Genomic DNA, 24,069 nt, shown 5'->3' on the forward strand with positions numbered 1-24,069 from the left:
AATGACTCCGCCCTCTTCAGAGTAACTCTGCTTCAAATATGGCCGTGAAAAAAGGCCTAGTTAGCCAGTTGGATAACAGACGTCAACCAGAATACAAAGAAGCTAGAAACCTTCAATTAATTCGGGATTTCAAAGTGGGACATTGAACGACTGCCTTGCTAAAGGTCCTTGAAATTAAAAAAAAATAAAATTACTTCAAATAAAAATATTTCTTTTAGGTTCATAATGTCAGGTTTCTAAGCTCTTGGCGGAAAAAAATGCACCTTTCGCTTCTATCATCTGGGCGAGTTTAAATCCTTTAGTTCATGGAAGTACATTTGATTTCATTGAAATCAATAAGAAAAAGGTCAAGTATAAATGATGTTTAGAGCCGAAGAATAACACAACACATACCACACAACGATTTCGAAGAGAGAACATCTACTGTAATTGTAAAGCTCGTTGAGTAGTTACGGTTATAGAGTATTAGGACATATAAGGGCTTATAGTATTAGGGCAGAAGTTGTTAAGCAGTTGAATTTATAGATTAGAGCAAGGGCCGTCTATTTTCGACTGGAATTTTGATAATATCTATGTTTTTCGGGTAGTTTTAGCCATTTTGCCAGGTATTGTTCAAAACTTTTTGGTCAGGCTTCGATTGTTAAAAGTGCTGAAAAATTCTTGAATTACTTTAAGGCCTGTTTACAAGCATTACATCGTTGCTCACTGCTGCTTCTCCTTACTACATTTTCCCTTCTAAGCCCCCATCATAATTCCTGGGAAGGTAAGCTAACGAGCGTCGGGGCCAAACTTGCGACCCTGAATTTACGCCTTATGAACATGGGTAATCAGCTGTCGATTCAAAATATGTTGAACATGGAGATTGGGGTCACCACTGATATCTAAAAGATTAAAATGAACTAACCTTTAAAGTATGAGAATTCCAATGCTCGATTGACTCAGAATTTTCTTGAACTGGGCTAACCGGCCCATTTAGTGTTTATTACATTTCTAGTTAAATTTCAGTTCACAAAAAAATGAACTGAAATGTATGACTACGAAATTTATTAAGTTTCACTTGGCGCTGTCGCATTGGATGTGATGTGCACTAACAAGGCCACCGAGAAGGAAAATACTTTGATATGAACTTTGAGAATTTCCTTACAATTTTTTTCTCAACTCAAAAATTGTATAAAGATTGCGATCTTCCACAAAGCGCAAAACTATAACAATCGTTTCTCTTATTTCATTTTTTTAGGTAGTCTACCGTTTTATACTACTTTAATACTACTTTAGGAGTATTATGTTATTTTGCTAGATCCAAAGTGAGCTTGCCTGCGTATTAATGTTCATGGTTTTTCGATTATATTGAGCATTTTTGTCGGCCGAGAAAATATGTTTTTTCAACAAACCTCTGCAGCTTCGTAGATATCTGCAGGAAAATATTTGTTGTATTAATCACTTCTTGAACATTTTTCAGTCTTGCTCGATTTGTAGGCAGAGTCATTGTCCAGAAAACTTTTAACATAATTCGATGTTTTACAAAGAAAACCAAAATATTTTGTTCAAGTGATCCGTAGAGTATGATAATGATGATTGCTTAACTCTGCTGATATTCATTCAGCAAATCAGTCTCATTAACTATCCAAAACATTGCAATACGAGCGACTTCTTTTCCTTTGCCTCATAAACAGTATTACATTGAAAGAAAAAATCAAATTTGGAAATTTTGTTTATGATATTATTCAATTTAAATACAATATTTCCATGCAATACTACTCTCCAGATTTACATAATCAAATAGATACAATATATACATAATATCTTATAAGTATTAAAAAGTGACTAACTTCCTTAAAAGTCAGCTGCTTTTTTGATGTCATTTGATGTGCTACAGAAAGTTTCGTTCTTTGATTGGAACGATACGATGCTTTTCATAAATATACAGAAAGTTTTCAAAAATTTTTTAGCCAATTTGCTTTAAAAATTTAGGCCAGGTTTTGATTTATATCCACTTCAACTTAGATACTGTAAAGAATACAAGAGGAAGGTAGCAAATTCTACTTAAAAATTTCTTTAGACTCAATGTTAAATTAAGACATTTTCCACTTTTAGGCCCTGGCAAAGAGTAAAAATAGTTCGTGAACTGTTCCGAGATAGTCTATTGAAACCAGCTATTGTAAAATTTTGAAATTTTTCTGAGTTTTATTAAATCATATAGATTGTCTTCCCTCATTTATATATGTGACATTTATATCATTACCTTCTGTGCAAAGCTGTCTTTGCAATTTTGGTTCGCGTTTCCTTATCATGAAAATTTTTTCGTAAGCTGCATTGAAAAGGAATTACAGTATAAGTTGCAATCTCAAGTGTTAATGGGCGGTCTGGCATTAAGAAGAGCTTGAATTGAAAAATTTTGCTTTTCTCATAAAAGTCCCTCAAATACAATTCTCATGATTTTTGGTGGTCAAGGCTGAATCCATTTCATTCTTTGTGTTAATTCGATATTCATCAAAATTTCTTGCATATTGAGAGAGTGTGTGAAGCTTCGCGAGATATCTTTTATATATCAAACTTTAGCTATACTAGTTTGTTCAGTATCATTTCTACGATTTTTGCTACTAGCTATTCAACCCCTTGGTTCTTGGCTGGATTACCCAATGCCCCAATGAATTTAACATGGCCAACCTGTCACAATCGCTACTGATACACACAGTTAATGTTTTTGTTCCAAGAAGGGTGCCTGCACGAAGGTCCAACCTTGTTTAAATACGTTTGGAAATTATATTGGTCACGTGAAGTTGAAATTACTTGTTGATCCGTCACCTTGTTTGGCTGGTGGCATTCTGGTTTAAGCAAAGGTCTCATGCCGTCTGGAAATGCAAGGTTGAAGAGAGCTTCCGGACTGCAAACAAACCTATAAACGTATCTTTCTCCTGCTACTTTCTGCATTATCCCTTTCTCGTAATAATATCTTAATGATCGACTTAGTTTGTCATAGTTCATAGCCGGTCGATTTTTCTGAATTCCCCATCTTCTGGCTACCTCTTCGGGGTCAATCAATTTGAACTCGAGACCCCTTCCAGTCCATGCAATGTATTGCTGGCAATCTGGTTCTGACAATAGGGCCACTAGAAACTGCCACAATTGTAAAGACCCTCTTCTATGATAGGGTTGATGTTCAGCAAGGCCTTTGTAAGCATGATATCTTGTTGTCCCTGCGAAAGAAGAAACGTTTTGTTTCAAGAATAGATCTGTCCATATAATGACGTTTATTCGTGAATTGAATTGATTTTTCATCAATTTTTGTCAAAGGAAGAAAGAAATTGAAAATGTCAGTTTATCCTTTTCCGAACCCATTCTAAAATAAGCTCTTTCAAAAAGTTGTTATTAACTACACGAAGATAAATCATTGACTTTTTCTTTGCTTTTAATATCGTAGGAAGAAAGTACGGCTCATCTTATTTTATAAAGTAAAATGGTTGTAGCGAATATAGAACCATTTACTCATATGGTGTTAGATTGGCAGGTTTTATGTTTGTGGGGCTCACTCAGGCACCACGGAGCGTTGCGAAAAGTGGGGGTCTAAAAAAGTGGGGGGGGGGGCTAAAACCATATAAAAAGAGGTGTTATTGATATCTTATTACTTGATATGTGGCATATTTTGCAAAAAGTGGCTAAAGCCCCCCAGCCCCACCCCCCCGCTTTGCGGTGTCTGTCACTCAACTCTTTCGAAAACAAACAATATTCAATAATGATACTTCAACTGATCTGCGCAACAGCAGTTTCTCAAACTAAACGAAAATATATAATGCGTTTTTAATCTAATAGTGGACTTTGTATCCTTAGGTGGTTGTGATTCAATAATCATGGACTCGAAACAAAAAGAAATTTTTCGTTTAAATCAAGGAAGATATAAGGTCTTTCAATGTCACCTTAGCATGCTAAAAAGTGATTGATATGCAAAAAAGGACTGGGCAAATATGTGTACAAGTACCTAAATGATGCCAAGCTAACCATTTATTATCTCTATGGCTTATTTGTGAATTTTTTTGATAGCTCCTTTAAGCACTTCGTTATGCGAACCTTCCATTAATGAACTATTCTGCGAACAACCGGTTTTTGGTCCCAGGCATCATTTAGATTGGATTGTAGTGGTCAAGTTATAAAGGCACAAAAGGTTGCCATCGACCCTTAACAGGATTCTTGGGGGTATAACAATTGTCACCGGTTATATGAAAGTTTGATAAACTATAATGATTGTCTGCATGACCATATATATTTACAGGCTTATCCATTCCTCAGATTATAAACGTTTTGTAAAACCCTTGGTCTACTGTACTTTTAGATCAGAGACAAACAGAATGTTAGAATTATTTCTGTCCTTGTACTTTAATCAAACTTTGTATCAAACTCTTCATGGAGTCATTAAAAACCTTGAACGAATCACCTGTAATTTTTTTCGAAAAACTATAGATTGGCTCGAATACTACCTGAAGCGAACACTATGTAAATATTAGGGGTTTGATTCAGACTCAACATTTTGAACAAAATTTTTCAGACCTTCGTTGTTTCAGGCTTTTGTGTTTCAGGCCTTCATTGCAAAGATGTTGCTTCTTTCTGTTCAGAAAAAGTACCATGTAGCAAAACATTGTCAAAAAATTTCATATTCCCGTGGAATACTTGTCTTAGATGCAAAATCCAATGATACTTAAAAGCTGAAAGATTAAAATGTCTTTTGATCTTTTACCATCTTTGGAACCTGAGATGGAATGTCCTTTATTGATTGGGATATGAGTCTAGATTCCCATTGTCTAGCGCTATTGTTCTAGAGCCAATGACAAAAGTGCATAACATTCACATTTGGGAGGCACGCAGAGGAAATCTACTACGAAAGAACACAGAGGAAATCTCCTTCTCTTAGCGTTTTAGAGCATTTTAAAAAACAATTATTGCATCATTCGAACAACATATTTATCCTTATTTTTCCAAGAAACTCTTTTTTTTCTCGTTTTCTTCGTATTTGGTAAGAGATTAGCTTATCCCCACAAGAACCACGAATTTTTCCTACCACATAAGGCACTACCTGGCGTAAAAGTAGATCTACATAAATCATCGATGTTAACTGCAGATGAGCATATGATGCAGAGTTTTGAAAGCCAAAGTGCATTGAAATAAATTCTGGAATAACAGTTTACTATATAGTTTTTCTCTGGCACTTATTTTCATTGTAGTATTCATCCTATGTTGTTTTTATATCAAAGTTAGACGCGTCGAAAACTGTCTTCGTTTGATTCCTTTCAGTTTTTAAAGGGGCTGAAGCAATATGCAGAGGCACGAATAACTGTTAAAAGATAAAAAACATCATTTAGAATATGGCTGTTTTCGCGAGTGATATGTCCTTTTAGATCTAATGTGTTCCTGTTCAGCTTTGTTGATAGAAGGGAGCTTTGTGTTGAAGAAGCTGACTGAAGTGAAATCATCGTGTATTTCACAAATTTCATATTATATCATAGACATATTATATCATATATCATGGTCACCTTAATTTAGAAAAAAGTTAATTTGTTGGATAAGGCTGGATAGGTTGGATAAGGCATTTTTTTCATATTTGGTAAGGGGCTCTCTCGCATATAATCTTTTATGACAAAATTTTATACTACAAGTGCATTTTATTCAATACGCTAGAAAATGCCATGCCTTAATAGCCTTACATAATCTGGCAGGAATTCCCTTTTAGTAAGACGAAATCAGGTTGGGCAATCGTTTCACTCTTGTTGTTCACCTTTTTGCAACGAATTCCTTAAAAAGTTTATTGATGTTTTGAAACACATTGAAAACTCTTCTTATCCAATGTTTACGTAATTTTTGACTGCCTCAAAGATGACAACAAACCTCCATAGAAATGATGGTACTTCAATCGAATATCGTTGATAGGGTCCTCGAGTGTCGGTGGCATGCTTGATTCATAACAGGCTGCAAAAAAGGTTTTCGGGTTTAGCTTGCATACGAAATTATCACAATGGTAGCATGATTTGCTTTGAAGAGAAACACAAATACAGAAGGCTATTTATATAAATGAGAGTTTAAGAAGTTATAGCGGATTTAATAAGCCTTTTTTAGAGCAACTCTGGAAGTGCCTTGAAATAGGTTTCTGGTTTTGAAGCTATTAGGCAAATAGATGCGGTGACCTTTCACTTGATTCAAGATATACGACAGAAATAAGGATGAAGTAAATGTTGCTGTTGCGTCACTAGAATCGATGAGACTAAGCAACCGAATACTGTGATAATAGGCAAATGGAATTGAGGGTCACTTATCAAAGATGTGCTTTTTGCTATGTTTTTTATCAATGACTGTGTGACATCTCTATCGCTTACATCTAGCAAGTTGTTAAATGCGTCCAATTTTCCCGTTAAATCAATTTTGTGACCTTGCACGTGTGATATGATCTCTCCTTTCAACCTGTTTAGCTTGGCGCGCTCAGTTTGATTGAGACTGTACGCGTAATTCATCTGATAATGCAATGAATATTCACAAGAGTGGCCTACGCTAGGACTTAATTTCGAAGTTACCAAGTGAAAAACATTGAGCGACAGCAAGAAGCAATATTTTGAAGTAACTAATAAGGCCATATGTGATTGCTTCTTACGTGCTTCTCAAAACCTAGAAGTATTTAATTTTATTTTTGCTTTATGAGTTTAGTGTAGCAGGATTTTTGAACCGTCAATAAGATTATGCTACATTTAAACTGCCTGCTAATGCAGATTTAATAATTTTTCATTATTTTAGGATGAGTTTATGTAGTTTGGTATATAAATGAACAAATTATTCTTCTCCTTTCCTTTTAGTGACCTTCTGTATGAACATCGTAGATGCATGGTGTTTCTTTCACCGGATATGTAATAATAGGCTTCTCAAATTTTAGCATAAATCAAACAACTTCTCATAGGTAAACATTTTTTTAAGCAACCAAAAGGTTGGTTTTTCAGTGGTTTCCCATTAGTTTCCGTCTTTGGTCAAAATCAGGAAGTAACATTTCCTTTATTAGTAACTTAATAAAAACCGGGTTCACGCTATAATTGCGTGTAATGATGGACGAAAGCCTGAATGCAATTCAAAATTTTTCCTTAAAGTTATTATTTCATTCATCCGCCAAATCATCATCAATTCCAATTACAGCTTTTGTTCATCGGGACATTTCATTGATCTTTGTTGAAGCAAGAAATAGTTTTTATCACAAAACGCTAAATGTCGTTTGCTGCTCAATGCAATAGAAAAACCCGTCATATTCACTGCTCATTTGCCTGCTTTTTAAACTCCAAACCAAAACAACCGTCTATAAGAATACTAATGTCTTGTTCTTTGACGATTAGATTGGCTTCTATTTTTCTATTCAATAATTTCTTCCATTTCCGATATTATTGTTATCTTAGAATTCTGAAAATATCTTCTTTTTATTGCCACTATATGTTAAAAATTTCATTATTTCAGTCTCTCCATCAATATTGATAATAAAACTAGGTTTTTTTATTTCATATCGGCAGAGATTCAACAACGTGAATTATTTATGTTGAATTACACGTGACTTGTGCATGAAGGGTTTCGGTTTCCTTGCCTATCGTGGGAGTGTTCACGTTTCTGCACCTGCGCTGTCTAGCTAGCAAGCATTCATCAAATACATCTATTCTTTCTCAATAAATAACATTAATAATATATAAACGGAGTCTTCACTCTTCGTATGTGATTCAACTTTTCCTTTTGTTAAAACTTTCTTTACACTGAAAGCAATTTCTTTCTATTTGCACTTCAGAGTAAATTGCATTTCAAGGATTGAACAGAGATTGTCTTGCCAATTGGACATGGTTATCGCAGTTTGATATGATTCATTTTTAAATTGTCATAAGCAAATGGTACCAGCTCTCCAAGATCTGGTGACATAAAAATGTTAAAAAAAGTTGCAACATCAATTTACAATTTGATTCAAATTGAGCAGGAAACATTGAACTTTTTGTGAATAAATCTTGAACTTTTCGAAAAGGTACCTTGAAGAAGCAAAGTTGTTTAAAGCCTTGACACGGCAACTGTCCACTGCCATTCTGAAGATTTCTGTTTTCAAACTATTTTATTGTTTTTTTGAAATTTGAGGTGAACTTTGCATTTGCCATCTATTTCATTAAAACTTTGAAGCATTTTACAATTTACTAAGAGCAACCTTGTTTGTTTGATTTTGAAGCTATTTTCTCAAGCCTCTATTAACCCTAAACGCTAGTAATGTAAGAAAGTAATGTAAAAAACTATTTTTTCCATAAAACGCTTCCTACTAAATGTGCCTTCATTTTAAGTTAAGCTACATATGGGGTGTTCAGTTATGATTGAAACGTTAATCTGAATTTACTGATGGGCTTTTGAATAACAAGAAATATCTATGACTGAAGTTTTTCACTTTTCAATTTTTCAAGCTTCATCTGTATTGTCATTCAAAAGTCTTGCTCTAGGGCTACTAATTGTTAGTTCAGAAGTAACATTATATTAATCTGAAAATTATTATACATATATGCTAAAAACACAAGTTCAAATTCATTTTCATGATAAACTATTAAGGTGAAAAGGTTTTATATTCTTTAAAGTTCATTTTTTTCAAAAAGCTATCAGTGTTAATATTTCTGATATTCCTCAAAATCTTATTGAGAGAGCCGGAAATGAGCTTAAACTTAGGCATAATAGATATATTTTCCGCCTTAGCTATTTACTCATCATTTTCAATGAATAATGCTCAGCAAAACAACTAATCAAAAAACATTTTTAGCATAAAAACCTGTTAGATTACCACTTCCTGATTCTCATTCAAAAGTTAAATATTTGCTTGGAGTACATCATGTCATTGTGAGGCAACGTTTCACAAGATAGATCTTTTCTAGCATGATTTCAACAGAACAATAAATTCAGGTCCTGTTGGCAACACTCTGCCTACAATATGCACTATGGCATCCATCTGCCATTATAATGTTGATCCTTAACAAAGAAGTCACGTTGGCAAAGAATTATCGTGATAACATTTGCAATTTACCCTATTTCTCGCTAGATTAGTATTTCGCTGTTATTTCTTGGCTATCATTGTTTTACAATCTATATACATCATTTTTAAAAGCCGTTGCTCACTGTTTTTTTGGGAAGGCTAGGTAGAAATCACACCTAGTGGTCCATTGAACAAACTCTTTTCGGCCCATCCTATTTTTCAGAAACTGTCTAAGGTTTCTTAATTTCATTCCTGCCAATTCATCCATCCCTTGTCTTATTCTTGCAACAGCACAATTTAAAACAAATGATCAAATGGCCAGTCCTTTCTTGATCAAAATAAAAAACTGTTTTGTAAGGCTAATTCGTATAACAAGCTAAACCTTAGGTCACTGATGATTAAATTGTTTCTAGTTGTTACTTTTTAAAAGTAGTTATTGATAATATCGTTTGCCACTGAATTTGGAGCACAAGGTTTGTATAAATATTTGGGAGTCTTTAAGTTGTCTTTCTAAATACTGACAACTGATCATCTTTTAAAAATGTCACTTAAATTAACCTATTTAGGTAATTTCTTCAGTTTGTTCTTTACATGGCTGGAGCTCAAGGCTAACAATCAAGGGATTAGCCTTTATTTTGTACACAGCTAACGACAAGTGATGAGAAAAACTACCGACAGAGAAAAGAAATTGTGCTCATCTAGAAGGACCTAGAAGGAAGTATATTCGTACCTTGATTGCGAGAGTTAGTCTTTTTCTATCCGCAACACATTGGCTGATCAGACGGGCTAACTTATAGATTGAGGTCTGCCCCCCCCCCCCTTTTGCCTTTGTGCAGCCCTCTAGCCTGCTATAAACATAAAGCTCTTTTTCTTACCATCTGCTTAATGCCTATGCCATATTGGTCTCCTCGTCGGAGAAATTTTTTACCTCGGCAATAGTAAACGCTATAACATGTTTGCTTCATGCTGTTTAGAAATTTTGCTTATTTGTTGCTGTATTTCAAATGTGAGAACTGGGTGCCTAACAGGAATGAGCAAGTCATTGCTTACATGATGAATATTTTTCAAAACACATCAGCAATCTTTTTTGTAATTGCAGTTATGCTTTACATATTGTTACAAAAAAGCTTGAGAAGTAGTTTATACCTTCTTGCAAACTTGAATATACTCCAAAATACTCTGCTTGTCCTGATGATTGTCCGGAGCAAGCTCTTTGCTGATCTAAACCGCAAAAGATAAAGTAGTCTGAGATTTTTATCCAATTATAGAAATAATAATGTTGAGTCATGTTAGCTGCATTGTGCAAAAACCATTCCAGATATTTCAGAGTAAAATTCAATAATATCTAGTGCGCCTCTTCTAGAAGAGAGACTTAAATTTAAAACTTGATGTCTAATAAAAGATAAACGACAATTGGCAAAAAAAGGAAACAGTCACTGACCGGTTCTTCTTTTAAAATTTTCCCTGTAGCTGATGCTTGCTTCTTCAATTTTGAAAGCTGGTGTATGCGATACATGAGGTGCAGTTTTTGAATCAGGACTTCTACCTTGGTTCATGTATGAATGGAATGAAGATTCGGGCCTACTTATGGCATACGTTGAATGCGTCCCGTTTGACAGAGAGGACCCTGCTGACAATGTCTGATAAGCAAGTGACATTGAGTCAGATACAGTTGAATATGCTTGTATCTCAGCTCCAATTTGACGCCGTTTTATGGACGAAAGTTTTGTTGTTGCTTGTGCGGGAGTGAGGGTTGTATACTGAGTAGAGGCTATTTTCATGTATGGATTATCTTCCATTTTGCATTGCTCTGTCTTTACTACGCAGCAGCTTGATATGTTTGCATTTTGTTCAACCTCTATTTTAACAATTGACCGTTTCCCAATTATTCCTTTAAAAGATTTGGGTAAATTTAAAAAAATCAAGTTATCGTAGAATGTTTGAAAATAGCTTGAGATATAGAAACGGGTGTACAATTGATTGGTAGAGAATGAATAAAATGTATGATCAAAGTGATTCAGAGAGATCTTATTCCGAGTGAAGCTAAAATATATCGTCTTTTAGATATGTAATCGTTGCAAAAATTGAATCTCAAGTTTTAACATTCCTAGAAAGTTCCAATCCTTAATTGCTGAAAGGAAGGTTAACTACAGTTCGGTCGGCCTCCAATTTTGGTGTAACCAACTTTTTTCTAAAATGCAATTACTATCCAATTATGTCTATTTAAATGTCTGCTTTCCTAACAAACTAACATGGGAAGAGATAGAAAGCTCTATTGACATGGTTCTAGCCACATGCAAACACGGTCAAAAGCTCTTAAACAATTCATAATTTTCCGTACTATCCCCCTGACGGTTTACTTTAATAATCTTATAGAAATGCTGGTACCTTAGCAGTTTTTAGAAACAAATTAATTAATTCCGAAGCCCTTATGTACCACCTTATACGTTCTTACAACTAATGATGTTTCAGTCTGCTAGAACTGTTTTAAATTGGAACCTTTAACTTCTTGAGATGCAGCTGCTAGCTTTCTTGAATTTTGGACTTCAGGAACAAACTGCTCGTCTTTTTTTGCTATTAGTAAAGAAATGTGGAATATTGAATTATAATATACTTATGGAAAGTATGGTTATTAATTGCTTATTCACTTACCACCATTTGTGTTTAAATGCATTTCGTTTGCATTGCTAAAAATTAGATAAGTTATTTTGGAAATATATTTAAGAAATAACTTCGGTTTGATTTAAAATTCAACAAATTCAGAGAAAAGCATAATGACTTAGATTTCATAGCCTGGCTTAGTTCGGTTGTGCTGCATTTGGTGAACTAAGAACAGTCTTTTCACATGGCAAATGAGACTTTGTAAATTGCAAAAGAAAATTTCTAAAAATTGCTGAAATAGCGCAGCTATAACATGGCTCTTCATTGTTGAAAGAACCAAAGAATATCTGAAAGTGTCTTGAAGGACATAGCTATTAAATCATTAGTTCGAGCAAAAGCACTTGACCATACTGTCTGTCCATACTGTATTGAAGAAACCGTTGCCTCTTTCGCCAGGCACAAATTCTCGGCAATCCTCTTTCACGACTACTTGCCTTTTCCAGGGCTTCTTCTGAATATAGCAATTAATGTAATCTAGTATATTCGTGCTTCTTCAGAAAAATCGTTTTCGATTAGCGAAAGATCTTTCATGCCTGTATTTTTCCTATTAGCTTCGTTAGATACGCTCAACTTTACCTTCATAATCATCACTCTAGCCATTCTTGATGATGAAAGACAAACATAAACGACGAAATACATTGTTCACTCACTACTATGCTATATTGCAATGGTTCTTTCCCGGTCCTACTTATTGTTAACTTTTTTCACCGGAAATCAATTTACCCAAATTGTTGTAACGAAAGTTTTCAGCACACACTGTAGCCAGAAAATGTAGCAGCAAAGCAAGCGAAAATACATATCAGCAATCAGCGAAGGATTTAAGTGACGTTTCGAGATATTTTGAAATGGACTAAAAGCAAGCCTTGCCTTCTTGAATCCATTGATCTTGCATTTGAGCCAAATCTTGAAATAGTTCTAGAAAGAAATCAAACTTTGCATCCATTCAAGAAAAGAGCTTACAAAGAATATAAGAAATGTCCTTAAATTGATTAATTCCAAAAATCAGTTGGTAACTTGATAGTGAATTCATCGTTTTTCTTTGAAGAAAATCGAAGCATGTCATCTGCGCCTTTTTCGAATTTGTCAGAAAACAAAGAAGCTGTTTGGTTAGCCCGTGGCCTAGCCTAACAGCTGTATAGTTGATTCGATCACAAGCGGTTTTTTTGCAAACTTGTGATTGGTTTTGAAAAAACAGTGTAAATTGTTCAAGTAAATTAATCCCTAAGTAAAGACGAAAACAACTGGTTTTTTGTGATATATTCACATTTGGTATCGACGATTTAACAAGAATGCCAGGCAACATCTAATTTTAAATGTAAAAGTGAAATGACATCACTTGCTCAAAAAAATTAATGCATAGAAGGCAAATTAGCAGTAACATAGGAAATATGATGGATTTTCCAAATTTTATTTGAAACAAATCTTTCTCCTTTGTCTCCTAATGTAGAAATAAAAAGGCATCTCGCACTGCCATCAAATATGATTCACAAACCTTGAGAATCAATGACCAATGTTGGATCTGATGTGACTTGCTTAGAGACAGTTGCAGAATATTTAACAGTTTCATCTTTTTCCTGCTCTTTACAGTCAAAGTTGGCCGGAGTCTAAAATCATTTTAAAAAAACTACTATCAGACTTGCTAAGGAGAAGAGCCAGCCCATCTAATGCGTCACGCATCCGCGAAGAACAGTGCACTTGAGGCACAAGTGTGTTTGACGTGGAGAGGATTAAGACAACAAGATATAAGTTTGACTGGCAAAACAGTCGATTACGTTAAACCAATCAATGAATTAAAAACTTAATGGTTACCATTTAATTACCAGAGTTTGTTAATGTCAAAACACCTCAAACCATCTAAAAATAATGCATTTCTTAAGACTGAATATAAATGACGTTAATGACGTTGTGTGAAAGCTAAAACTAAAGCAATTATCACAATTATAATAACGGGAGTATGAAAAAGAAGCTAGAGAATACAGCACTTGAACAGTTCATCATCACCTGAGCATACCCATATGGGACTTCTTGATCTAATCCATCAGAGTCCATACTTTCTTGGGTCACAGCTTTTAATTGTTGCTCAAAAAATATATGTCCAAAAATTTCACAAATCCTCTCCGAAGATATGTATGTATAGATGCACAAATTACTTCAAATTTTAAATCTTAAATGAGCGACCTGTTTTTCCGCAGCCACTTGCTCTTGCTCACTTGAACAGGTGCTTCCGATTGGCTAATTTATGTCACTAAACAATGGTTTATTCCTCTATTGATTTTATCGTTTATATACGTCTTTAGCTTAACAATCACTTTGCTGAGGCAAGTAGTTTGCTGAGGCAAGCTGTTTGCTGAGTTCTACGTCAATTGTTGCGCAAAATCACATATTTAAAGAATTCATCGCAACCTGTCTTGATACATCTGGCATGATATGAAAAACAGCGCGAAATTGCTTTTGTTCAGTCCGCAGTGTGCAATAATGTTTTGACATATAATAGTGAGATGTAGTAAAAAAGTCAAAATATGTCTTAAAGATGCATCAATGAAAACGCAAATATTCAAATTTTTATGGAAAATGCTCATATGTAGGTTTTATTGTGGAGACTATGTAAAAGATGAACATTGTAATGACTAAAAGTATTGGATCAGCCTATCTAAGCCGTGTGTCTATAGTAATTTGACGTAAAATTGCGGTACATTTTTAAGTCCCTTTTCAATAAAAAATGTTTCAGAGTGTTAAAAAATACGAGTAAACTAGTTTTCTTTGGTTTTCGCTGCATTCGGTTGAAATCATGGATTTTGATCAATCATGGATGATAAATTTGTTACGATTGAAGTTTTGAAGACGTTGCTACAAAGTCAAGCCGAAGCCTTCAAGTCAAATTTTGTGCTTCTTATTCAGGATGTCAAGGATGAGATGAAATCCATTAGGAAAGACATTTATCACCTTTAAGCGAGATTTCAGATTTCCAAGGCGAAATTGGATGAAGCTGAAAAGTCAACGGAGAAAATTAATCAGATTGTTTGTGCAAATGGTGACAACTTGAACACAATGAATGACTTTGCTGATTCCATTGAAGATCAACTCGAGTTCCTAGAAAACCAGAGTAGGAGATGCAATGTGCGAATCATTGGTTGACCAGAAGACAAGCAACAGGAAAAAACCTCGGATGATACAGGGCAGATTGTAATGCAAGTAATCAAAGATAAACTGGGCCGAACCGTAAAGTTTGAGATTTATCGCTGCCACAGAGTTGGTCCAAGTGGAAACAAGCAGAAAGATCTACAACGCCCAATAGTGGCGAAACTTTTAAAATGGAAAGACAAAGAAGACATTTTGAAAAAAAAACGGTAATAAAACCAATTTCATCAGTCTCGGCGACATTAATCATCAGAAACAGCAAATGTTGAAATTGGAAATGAACTGATACAGCAATCTAGATAAGTAAAATTTCTTTCTAAATGTTCTTCTTGCACTGCCACTTAGGTGTTCTTCTAGATGAAAAACTTAGTTGAAAATATCATTTATCTGAACCTTCAAAAAAATTTGCTAGAACATGTGGCATGTTTTTCAAGGTAAGATATTTTCTTCCATTTGATGTTTTAATCTGTCTATACAATTAATTTTTCTCTTCTTTTTTTCAGTATGGTATAATAGCCTGGGGCTTTACACATGATGTTCATATAAAACCTATTTATCTGCTGCATAAGAGAGTGGTAAAAGCCATTGCCTTTGAGCATTTCACTGCACCCTCTACTCCTATCTTTTCAAACTTTAAGATTTTTAAGCTGTAAGATCTCTTCCAGTTAAAATTGCTTTGCTTTATTTATGTTTTATTTAAAAACTAGAAGAATATAAATGAAATTTTATATCACAATTGATTTCTCATTTAAGTCTTTCATAATATAAACATAATTTTAACTTCTTCAAAGCCGTTTAAAATTGTTTCTTCTTTTAAGCTCTACTTTCTTCTTTCATTTTTATACCAAGTTTCATTGTTCTCTTCAGTGGGAAATATGTTAGAAAATCACTCTTGCTTCACAGAATCCGATAGAATGTTTGGCTAATCATTATGCAAATAAAATAATATATCTAGTTCGCAGTTTCAATTTCATGGTATATTGTCGTTTTGATTATTAAGCACTGGCTAGTATTGCATCAGTTATGTTCAAGGCAACATAGAAGTCAAAGAGGCCCTGGGGCAAAACGGAAAAGAAGTGGATCTCCGGTTTGCAAAGTTGGCAGAACAGATTGCCAAATAAATTTTAGAATGATATCTTGTAGTCATTTCCTTCCATATAGATAATCTCTTAAGAATCTAAAGAAAGGCCTATTGTTGATGGCAGCCTGTTTCGTACACATTTGAGCTTTAAAAAGATGCACTAGGATTTGGTGATACCAATTGGCAAGCTTGCCATTTACCGTACAAATGTACAGATTTGCTGTCTTTAGTTAACATTTTCGGTTTATATCTTCCTTCTAATGCTGATAAGTTCCTTTGAGCTTCTTGCATTTCTAAGAGCTACAAATATTATTTTGCCGAACAGATGTGAAATTTTGGACAAATTGCCGAATGGTTGATGAAAGGGGGGCACATACCCCCCTGCCCTCAAGGCACGACGTTTCTTGTTGAAATCTGGTATCACGAACTGTCTCGTAGCTAATCTGTAATCTAAAATTTTCGGATTTCAATAGGTCATCTCCTATTACAAATACTTGCAATCTGGAAAAATTGTGATTTTTTGAAATAGTTGACGTCAAATGTATGCTGCGAAAATTTGCTGTGTTATTTGAAAATGTTCGTCCGATAGAGAGCGGTCTCCTTGCTAACACGAACCTAATATTTGAATAACGTTACTGGAAAAGTTGATTGCCAAAAAGCACTTTCCTACAATAGTGCCGAAATCTGAAACGGTCTTGAACAAAAAAACAAATCATCAAAAGCCCCAAAGGATTTAATATAAACAGTTGTGTATCTATTATTCCATTTTTACTTTATATTCATAATCTTGGTATTGTAATATGTCTCAAACCAGACTGACTGATCATTTTTCTGGCTATATCATAATAATTTTTGGTTACGAGGGTTATTTTGAATATATAATTAATGGAACTTGACCTATATTGATACTGCAAAATGGAAAGAAACTATGAAATGATAAACAAAATAAATTGTTAACTCGGAATTTTTTACTTAAGAGGCTGAATTCTTGAGGGTCATAGGTGATTTTTGTTCTTCATACTTTATCTTTTTTAATCTATTAGATTTTTGTTCAAGTAAAGTAATTGGTCAATGAAAAAAGTACTCAGCCCTAAATCTGCACAATCAGTTCTGCGTGCAAATGGAAAAACTTAAAACGATTTTTCTGGACAAGGGCTATTCAGAAGACGTCATTTTATCTTATACTAAGGAGAAGATCAAGTTTTTCGGCTGTTCAAAAGTTTGGTCCGCAAAAGTGCCCAGTTTATTTGAAACTACCATGGATTGGTAACACTTCCTTGCGATTCGAGAGTCAGATTAGGCAAGCCATAACTAAATGTTTCTTTGCTGTCAATCCTCGCATTGTTTACAACACTAGGAGAGCCCTTTCATCCATTCAAAAGGATTGCGTTCCTACCAACCAAAAAAGTTTCGTCATTTATGAATTTACGTGCCAGTGTGATTCTGGCTACGTAGGACGCACAGCCCAAAGATTAGGGGATAGGATCAAACAGCATGTTCCTTTCAACATAAGAAACAAAACTGCCCCTCAAAGAGAACAGCCTCCTCGATCTTGAAGGTCTAGAAACACTGTTTAAACAAATGATTCTGCCATCGGTCAACATCTTTTAGATAACCCAGATTGTGCAAAACTCTATAATGACGACATGTTTCGGATAATTGGCAGAGCCCGGTCGTCCTTCCATCTAGCAGTTTTGAATTCGATCTACATACAAACGAGAAAGCCGCCATTGTGTAGACAGAAGGAGTTCGTTTTCTCTCTTGGACTCCAGTGGTAATTTTTCTTTAGGCTCGCGGCACTGATTGGTCAACTATACCGGTCTTGTGCTTGCGTTTTTCTGATTGGCCTATTTCGATCCACAAATATGTATATATATATTTTTATCGTGTTCTTTCGGACCCTTATTTTGACGTTTTTTGCTCTGAGGAGTGTCAGACGAAAAAGCTTTTAGTATGTTGTATAATCTTTGCTTTTTTCAAAGACATTTTCAAATTCTGTACCGCAAAAAAATTGTTCATATATCCTTTTGTAGATCGACATTGGCCTATCATGTTTTAAAAACGAAAAAACTTTTAGCATGTTGCAAAATTTTCATTTTTTTCAAAACCATCTTCAAATTTTGAACCGTCAAAATTTTTTCACTTCTAACTGTCTTTTTGGCAATCTTCTTTCTAAATTTTCATTGAATAATCATGTTTTAAAAATGAGGTCCGCTAATATAAGCATAACATAAATCATGAATCGATGTAGGTTGGTTTATTTTCTCTTTAAATCAAATAAGACTTTGAAAAATTTTTAAATCTCTCAAGCCTGTTATCATTCTACAAATATTTGGATCTCTGAATTTGTAACAGATGTGGCAATGATGAGAGATAACGGAAGTTTTGCTTATTCTTGTTGGATGCCCGTCAGATTGCTCATTTTCCGGACCCAAAAAAATGGATTCAACTCTCAACAAAACTTGAGTGATACTTTTCAGTAATGTTGTGCTTTTAGCGGCAGGCCTTTGCAAAGGACCGCAATAATATATTTAAGAAAGCTTATAACTTTATGTGCATTGACATCACTTGAAGAAAGCGTTTTTGTTTGCATCATTGAAAGGATTATGAGCCGAGTAAATGTTTTTACACATAATACTAACCATACTCCTATGATTAAAAGCTCTAAGCTGAGAAATGCTTTCGACGTAGGCGCGAATTTTCATCAAATGGATTTGATATTATGAATTAAGGTGATCAGAGATTGACGATTATTTGAAGAAGGACGAGAATACTAGCAGCTGTTTTTTTGCAATAAAATTGAGCTTCTTAACAGGAGAAGCGTTATAGAAATATTAAAGTTGAACAAAAATAATAATCTCCAGCTTGATGATCGGGTGCGATCATTCTGGCGCTGTTCGGCGGCCAGTTTCTTGCCATTTGTGAACACTAGGTAAATACTTTGATGGTAAAAGCTTGAGTCTACACAGAAAGTGATTTAAATTAAGGCCGGCCACGCTTGCTTATGTATTTCGCACAAAAAGACAATTGAAGATCAAACACTGCAAAATGCGTCTCTTCTGTGTAAGCCTGTCTGATGAATGCACCTGTTTCTCAGCTAAAAAGAACTAAAAGCTGATGTAGAGCTGTGACAATTAATAATAACAAACTGCTCATTTTGCGAATGCATTCTTAGTCAAATGCATTCTCTTTGAATAGCTATAACAATCGTGAATTAACCATTGTTATAAGTGGATGTGTCACGGGTCGACTTTACGATGCTGCAATTAAAATTTTCTTTTGATCATCGGACTATACACCCATGCATCCACTCTGCTAGGAACCTTCGACCAATGATTGATTAATACGTAAGATATTGACACTGGTTTACGAGTGTTGAAGTAGCTAAAGATATACGTTTCACGGTTGAGACTGAAGTGGTCTTTATTTGTTTCAATTTTACTCATTTTGTGTTAAGGTGATCTATATCAGCAGGTCTAGGCATAGAGAGTTTATGTTACAGTATTCAGTGAAGATTGCTCAAAAAACTATATTTGAATGAAGTGTTAACAGCATGGCTGTAACTATCATGGGAAGCCTAGCCAGGTTTTTTGCTGGCGCAGTATAAATTCTATGAATGTTTGGAACTTCCTAAGGAGAATGGTTTGGAACTTCCTAAGGAGAATGGTTTGGAACTTTCTAAGGAGAATAGTTTGTCTAACAAGTAGAATGATTTTTAAATCGAAGTCTAAATGAAGGCTTCTTTGCGCCAAGATAGAAGGAATTTGTTCTTTAAGCTCGCCTTAAAAAGCCTTTTCTAGGTCCTGCTAAACTTTTTATTGCAGAAGAGATAGCTATAATTCTTACCTCTGTTACCAAAAGAAAAAGATTTCCAATTATATAAAAGTCATAAATTTGATACTTACACCCATCGTACATTATTGTAATCAACTGCCTTGTCTTTTCTGCTTGGTAAAGTAAATTTTTCTGAAGAAAATATTTTCACCTCAGTGGTTGCTGTCATTATCAACAACCAGCCGGTCAGTTTTTACGCATACCACCAAGTTTTGGTCAAATAATGTCAGTTTCATTGCCGTTTTTTGTCCAATTGATGTCTACGTTCTAAACTAGGTACTTAATTAGGTAAAGTCTTGAAAGTACTATAGAAAATTCAATTAAGCACACAGGCTGACAAAAATAAAAGCACATCTTGAAAGAAACTTTACCGAACTACTTTTAAAAAATGTTTCAATGCTAGATTTCCTTCTTTGGCTCCAAGCTCTTTGTACATATCATTAAAAATTGTAAAAAGCTATGTAAGTTCTAGTACACACAAAATTTGCAGAACTCTTTGTTTTTTGCTTTGATTTTTGCATCTCTTATAAAGATGAAAAGAGGAGCTCAAGTTTGGCCGAAAAGAGTGACACCGCTGATTTACATAATTCTATAATCTTTAAAGTTTTCGAGATATGATTTTCGAGATGTTTTACAAAAACACAAACGAAGAACATGCTATATAAGAAAATCGATATCACATGATGTTTAGAGAGAAGAATGCAAGAAAGAGGTTGCATTTTAAGGTGCTTGGAGGTTTTTTGTAAACTTTTTTTTTTTTAAAATCTGTTTTATAAGACGTCACCTCATTTTTTTCATAAACCTTTCTCCTTCAATTGATTGCGAAAGAAAAAAACTACATTTGTCGTGATGATACATCATAATATGCGTTGCCTCATAATTTGCAAAATATTTGCTGCTTGAACGCGTTGGGTGCAATCATAAAACTTTTTTCTATATGCTAATGCTGGCAGTAAATTTACTTTGGTTTGTGAGCCTTTGCCGAAGTGATTCGAAACCAATTTGTTTTCTACACGTTAACAATGATAGATTACAGAAACCATCTGCCTTAAGCAAAGACAATTTAAGCTTGGTAACACGGAAAGAAATTGTAAGTTTTGGTGTAGCATTTTTTAGATTAACAGCTCAAACATGAAAGAGCTAGCAAAATTATTTTCTAAAAAATCACTTCCTGCAGTTTATATATCTCATTAAAAGTCTATATTTTTACTGCACATAAAATACAGATATTTGCTGCATATTAGCTTTTGACAGATGGTCTAAAATTTGGAAAAAACCTCAAACTCTGAATGTGCAATAAAAAAGGGCATTAGAAACACCATTCTTTAGCTCCAAAATATCATAGCAAGATTTTCTTACATCAATTCTTTTAAATCCGAATTTTGTGTTATTTGAATGTTAAGACGAAATGACCAAAATGTTTGTAGAAATTTGCGAACATCTTTATCTTTTTTAACCGTATTTGGGGATATAATATCGAATGATTGTGAAGTCGAATTGAAACAGAACGATGGCATATTTGCTATGCTTCTTAGAGAAAAATTTTGTAAAATTTACACAAAATTTTCAATTAGTGGTTATCATTGGTTTCCAGTTAGAATAAGCAAGCTATCTGTCATCTTTCATACGGAAACTCTCTGCTACAAAGTTCATTTGATGAATATTTTTGTTAAGCAATTAAATAAGCAAAATTTGTCTAATGCTCTTTATCATCTGAAATGCATTGTTCTTTTCTCTGTCCCCTGTTGTCTCTAATCATTTTCTCAAGGTTTCAATTTCTTTTGAATGTAAGGATAATTTCTTGACACTTTGTATCATAATCAAAATTCACAACAAAATTCACAAATGTTCAAAAATTTTTGAAATATGAAAATCAGTTTGAATATTTCTTTCAAATGCTCTATGCACAGTCTGACTATAAACAAAGCACTCTTATGTTTGCCATAGCTTTGAAGACCTACAACCTGGTAACAGGTTTTATTATAAAAGTGCTAAGTCAATTTCCTTGTTTGAACTTACCTTATTTCGCGTAGCTGGTTGCATATTAGACTTTGTTTCGGAAATATTACAATCACTTTGACAATTCATGTTAGCCAGAGTTCCTGTTGAACTGCCCGAGCTTTGTTCTAATGGCGGAGATCACGCGCTAATTTGTTATGCTAGCCAGCTTCGATTGGTTGTCTGAAGGTTTGCTCGGGAAATGGCAAACTCGCTATCCACACGAATAATAAATGCTAAGAGCTCTCCTGACCTGAAGCAGCTGATAGCGACAACAATAACTTGCCAGTGAATGGCCAGTACTGAATCATTCTGCAAGTTCGCCCGAATGATTTACAACACCTGTCCTCCGTTATCGTTAAGTGCACTAACCAACAATCATTAAGCTCAATGCGAGCAGTTTTCAAGACCCAATAAAATATAATACGAAAGTCAGTTTGATTGTGTAAAAGCCTCGATTGCTAATGCAAGTTTAGACCAAAATGTGACAGAAATCTACATAGTCGTTTTCTATGCTCAAACATATCTGATCACATGATTTATCTGAACTCAGTAAGACCAAGTTTCAGCAATTTTTATGAAACCTTTTTTGATAGCATAATTTTACAGCTCAGATAATTTTCCTAAAGTATTGAAGTATAAATTCACGATGGAGAAAACAAAGCAAACACTCCCAGTGAGAAAGTTAAGAAATATTACTATAGTTAAAAGTTGGAAAGGTTTTTTTTTCATGCACCCGTAGAAATGCTATCCAAATCAGGAACGATTGCCAAAAATCAGGAACCAACATTGATTTAAAGCATTTTAAATTATCTTTAATCGAGAAAGATATATTTTGCTTGAATATTTGCCGAGAAGCCCGTTTGCGTCTGCAAAGTCTAAGACAATGAAAATAGCAGAATTTTCTTGTCCTCATCAAGTTTTACCACAATTCTTCAAAAATATAAAAATAATGTTTAAAAATGTTAATTTTCAAAATTATTTGAAAAATTTCTTTTGGTTTAAAAAAATAAGATAACAGAAAATTTAATAGCTTTTAGGTCTTAAAAAGGCTATTTTATAATAATCTTCTGCTCCTTCAAATATTTTACCAATTATCTCAAGTTTTCTGTATTTCTGAAATTATTAACCGATCAAGGTTACGGCATGACAGAAACATGTTTTCAAGTTAGGTTTAAAATTTTGCTCACAAAATTCAGAAATCACTCTTGCTATTTATCTTACTCGATACTTTTTTCACTGATAGGTCCGGTGCTATTGCTATTTTAATGGGAAATGCCAACCTCATTCGAACATATGTAAATACTGTCATCAATAACTATACAATTTGCTTCACATATTTTTCTGCTGTCTGGTGAAACATTAGTATTTTGGTGCCTGCCTGACTGTTTGGGGTCACAACATAGGGGTCACAAAGCAGTGATTCAAATATTTCTGATGAGACAATTGACTAAATTGACTGAATTGACTGAAAAGTCTATAAGAAATTTTCACTTCTCATCATATTCTTTATCACTTTGCAACAAATATCATACTCTAAAGAAGAAAATTGAAGTACAAAGCTCTTTTATGTTGCTAACTATAATTTCTGCTATTTTCATGATAACTTTTTACTGAGGGACTGACTTCACCTTTATCTTAAGATTTTAAGACATCTCAATTAAGTCTGATGACTCAAGAAATTTCTATAAATGCTGTTTTCAAATTGAAGAAAAAAATTATCAATTTTCATAAAAAATTATTGCATAATGAAGATATATTTCAATTCTTCAATATAAAGAAAGTTTGCATCTAGCAGTTTTGAAATTGATCTATACACAAACCAAAAAGTGATTATTGTGTAGACTGATGGAGCTAGTTTTTTCACTTGAAATCTAGTGTTCAGTGCTCATTGCAGTCAAAATTTATATTACAATAAATTGTTTAGAAATTTAACTAGAAACTGTAGACAACAAAACACTTACAATCAATAACCATAAACTCACCATCAATCATTATCTTTCACTAAATGAATATCTTTTTTGGCGGCACAAAAGTTGAAAAAGGCATTAAAAAAGCAAACATTTTAAAACACCCCTTAAGCTTTTTGTCTGACACTCCTCAAAGTACAAGATGGAAAATAAATATCTAGTATTAGATCAAAATTGGTCAACCTGAAAAGCACGAAATTGGCCAGATCTACTTTTCATCTAGCAGATTTGGAATCGATCTATACATTAACCAAAAAGTCGCTATTGTGTAGAATGATGGAGCTAGTTTTTTCTCTTGAAATCCAGTGGTAATTTTCCTATAGCAACGCATTACAGATTGAACAACTATAGCGGTCATGTGCACGCGTTTTTTAGATGACTTTACAGAA

At 34.1% G+C, this 24,069-nt stretch overlaps 1 protein-coding gene across 2 annotated transcripts; it reads right to left on the reverse strand.

The window, feature by feature from the left end:
• Positions 1-1,010: 1,010 nt before the first annotated feature.
• Positions 1,011-22,101, reverse strand: LOC135682219 (uncharacterized). Of its 2 annotated transcripts, none has more exons than XM_065197004.2 (8): positions 21,732-22,101; positions 13,152-13,263; positions 12,527-12,574; positions 11,498-11,572; positions 10,440-10,889; positions 10,145-10,219; positions 5,875-5,955; positions 1,011-3,197 (listed from the first exon to the last, which is right to left on the reverse strand). In XM_065197004.2, the coding sequence occupies exons 1-8, from the start codon at positions 21,798-21,800 to the stop codon at positions 2,680-2,682; spliced, it is 1,428 nt and encodes a 475-aa protein (XP_065053076.2). In that variant the 5' UTR covers positions 21,801-22,101; the 3' UTR covers positions 1,011-2,679. The 2 variants fall into 2 exon arrangements, with proteins under 2 accessions (XP_065053076.2, XP_065053077.2); XM_065197005.2 differs by lacking the exon at positions 21,732-22,101 and adding an exon at positions 13,661-13,796.
• Positions 22,102-24,069: the final 1,968 nt, after the last annotated feature.

The sequence above is a fragment of the Rhopilema esculentum genome, chromosome 16 (assembly GCF_057945365.1).
Source record: "Rhopilema esculentum isolate cy_ngs chromosome 16, ASM5794536v1, whole genome shotgun sequence".
Lineage (NCBI taxonomy): Eukaryota > Metazoa > Cnidaria > Scyphozoa > Rhizostomeae > Rhizostomatidae > Rhopilema > Rhopilema esculentum.

What these genes read in the sequence shown, in the direction of transcription:
- LOC135682219 (XM_065197004.2), bottom strand. Translation starts at nt 21,800, where the DNA reads ATGAATTGTCAAAGTGATTGTAATATTTCCGAAACAAAGTCTAATATG. An exon ending in AGATCAATGGATTCAAGAAG is followed by an intron (nt 11,573 to 12,526) that starts GCAAGGCTTGCT and finishes CTTTACTAATAG; the next exon opens with CAAAAAAAGACGAGCAGTTT. An exon ending in GTACCATCATTTCTATGGAG is followed by an intron (nt 3,198 to 5,874) that starts GTTTGTTGTCAT and finishes CTTCTTTCGCAG; the next exon opens with GGACAACAAGATATCATGCT.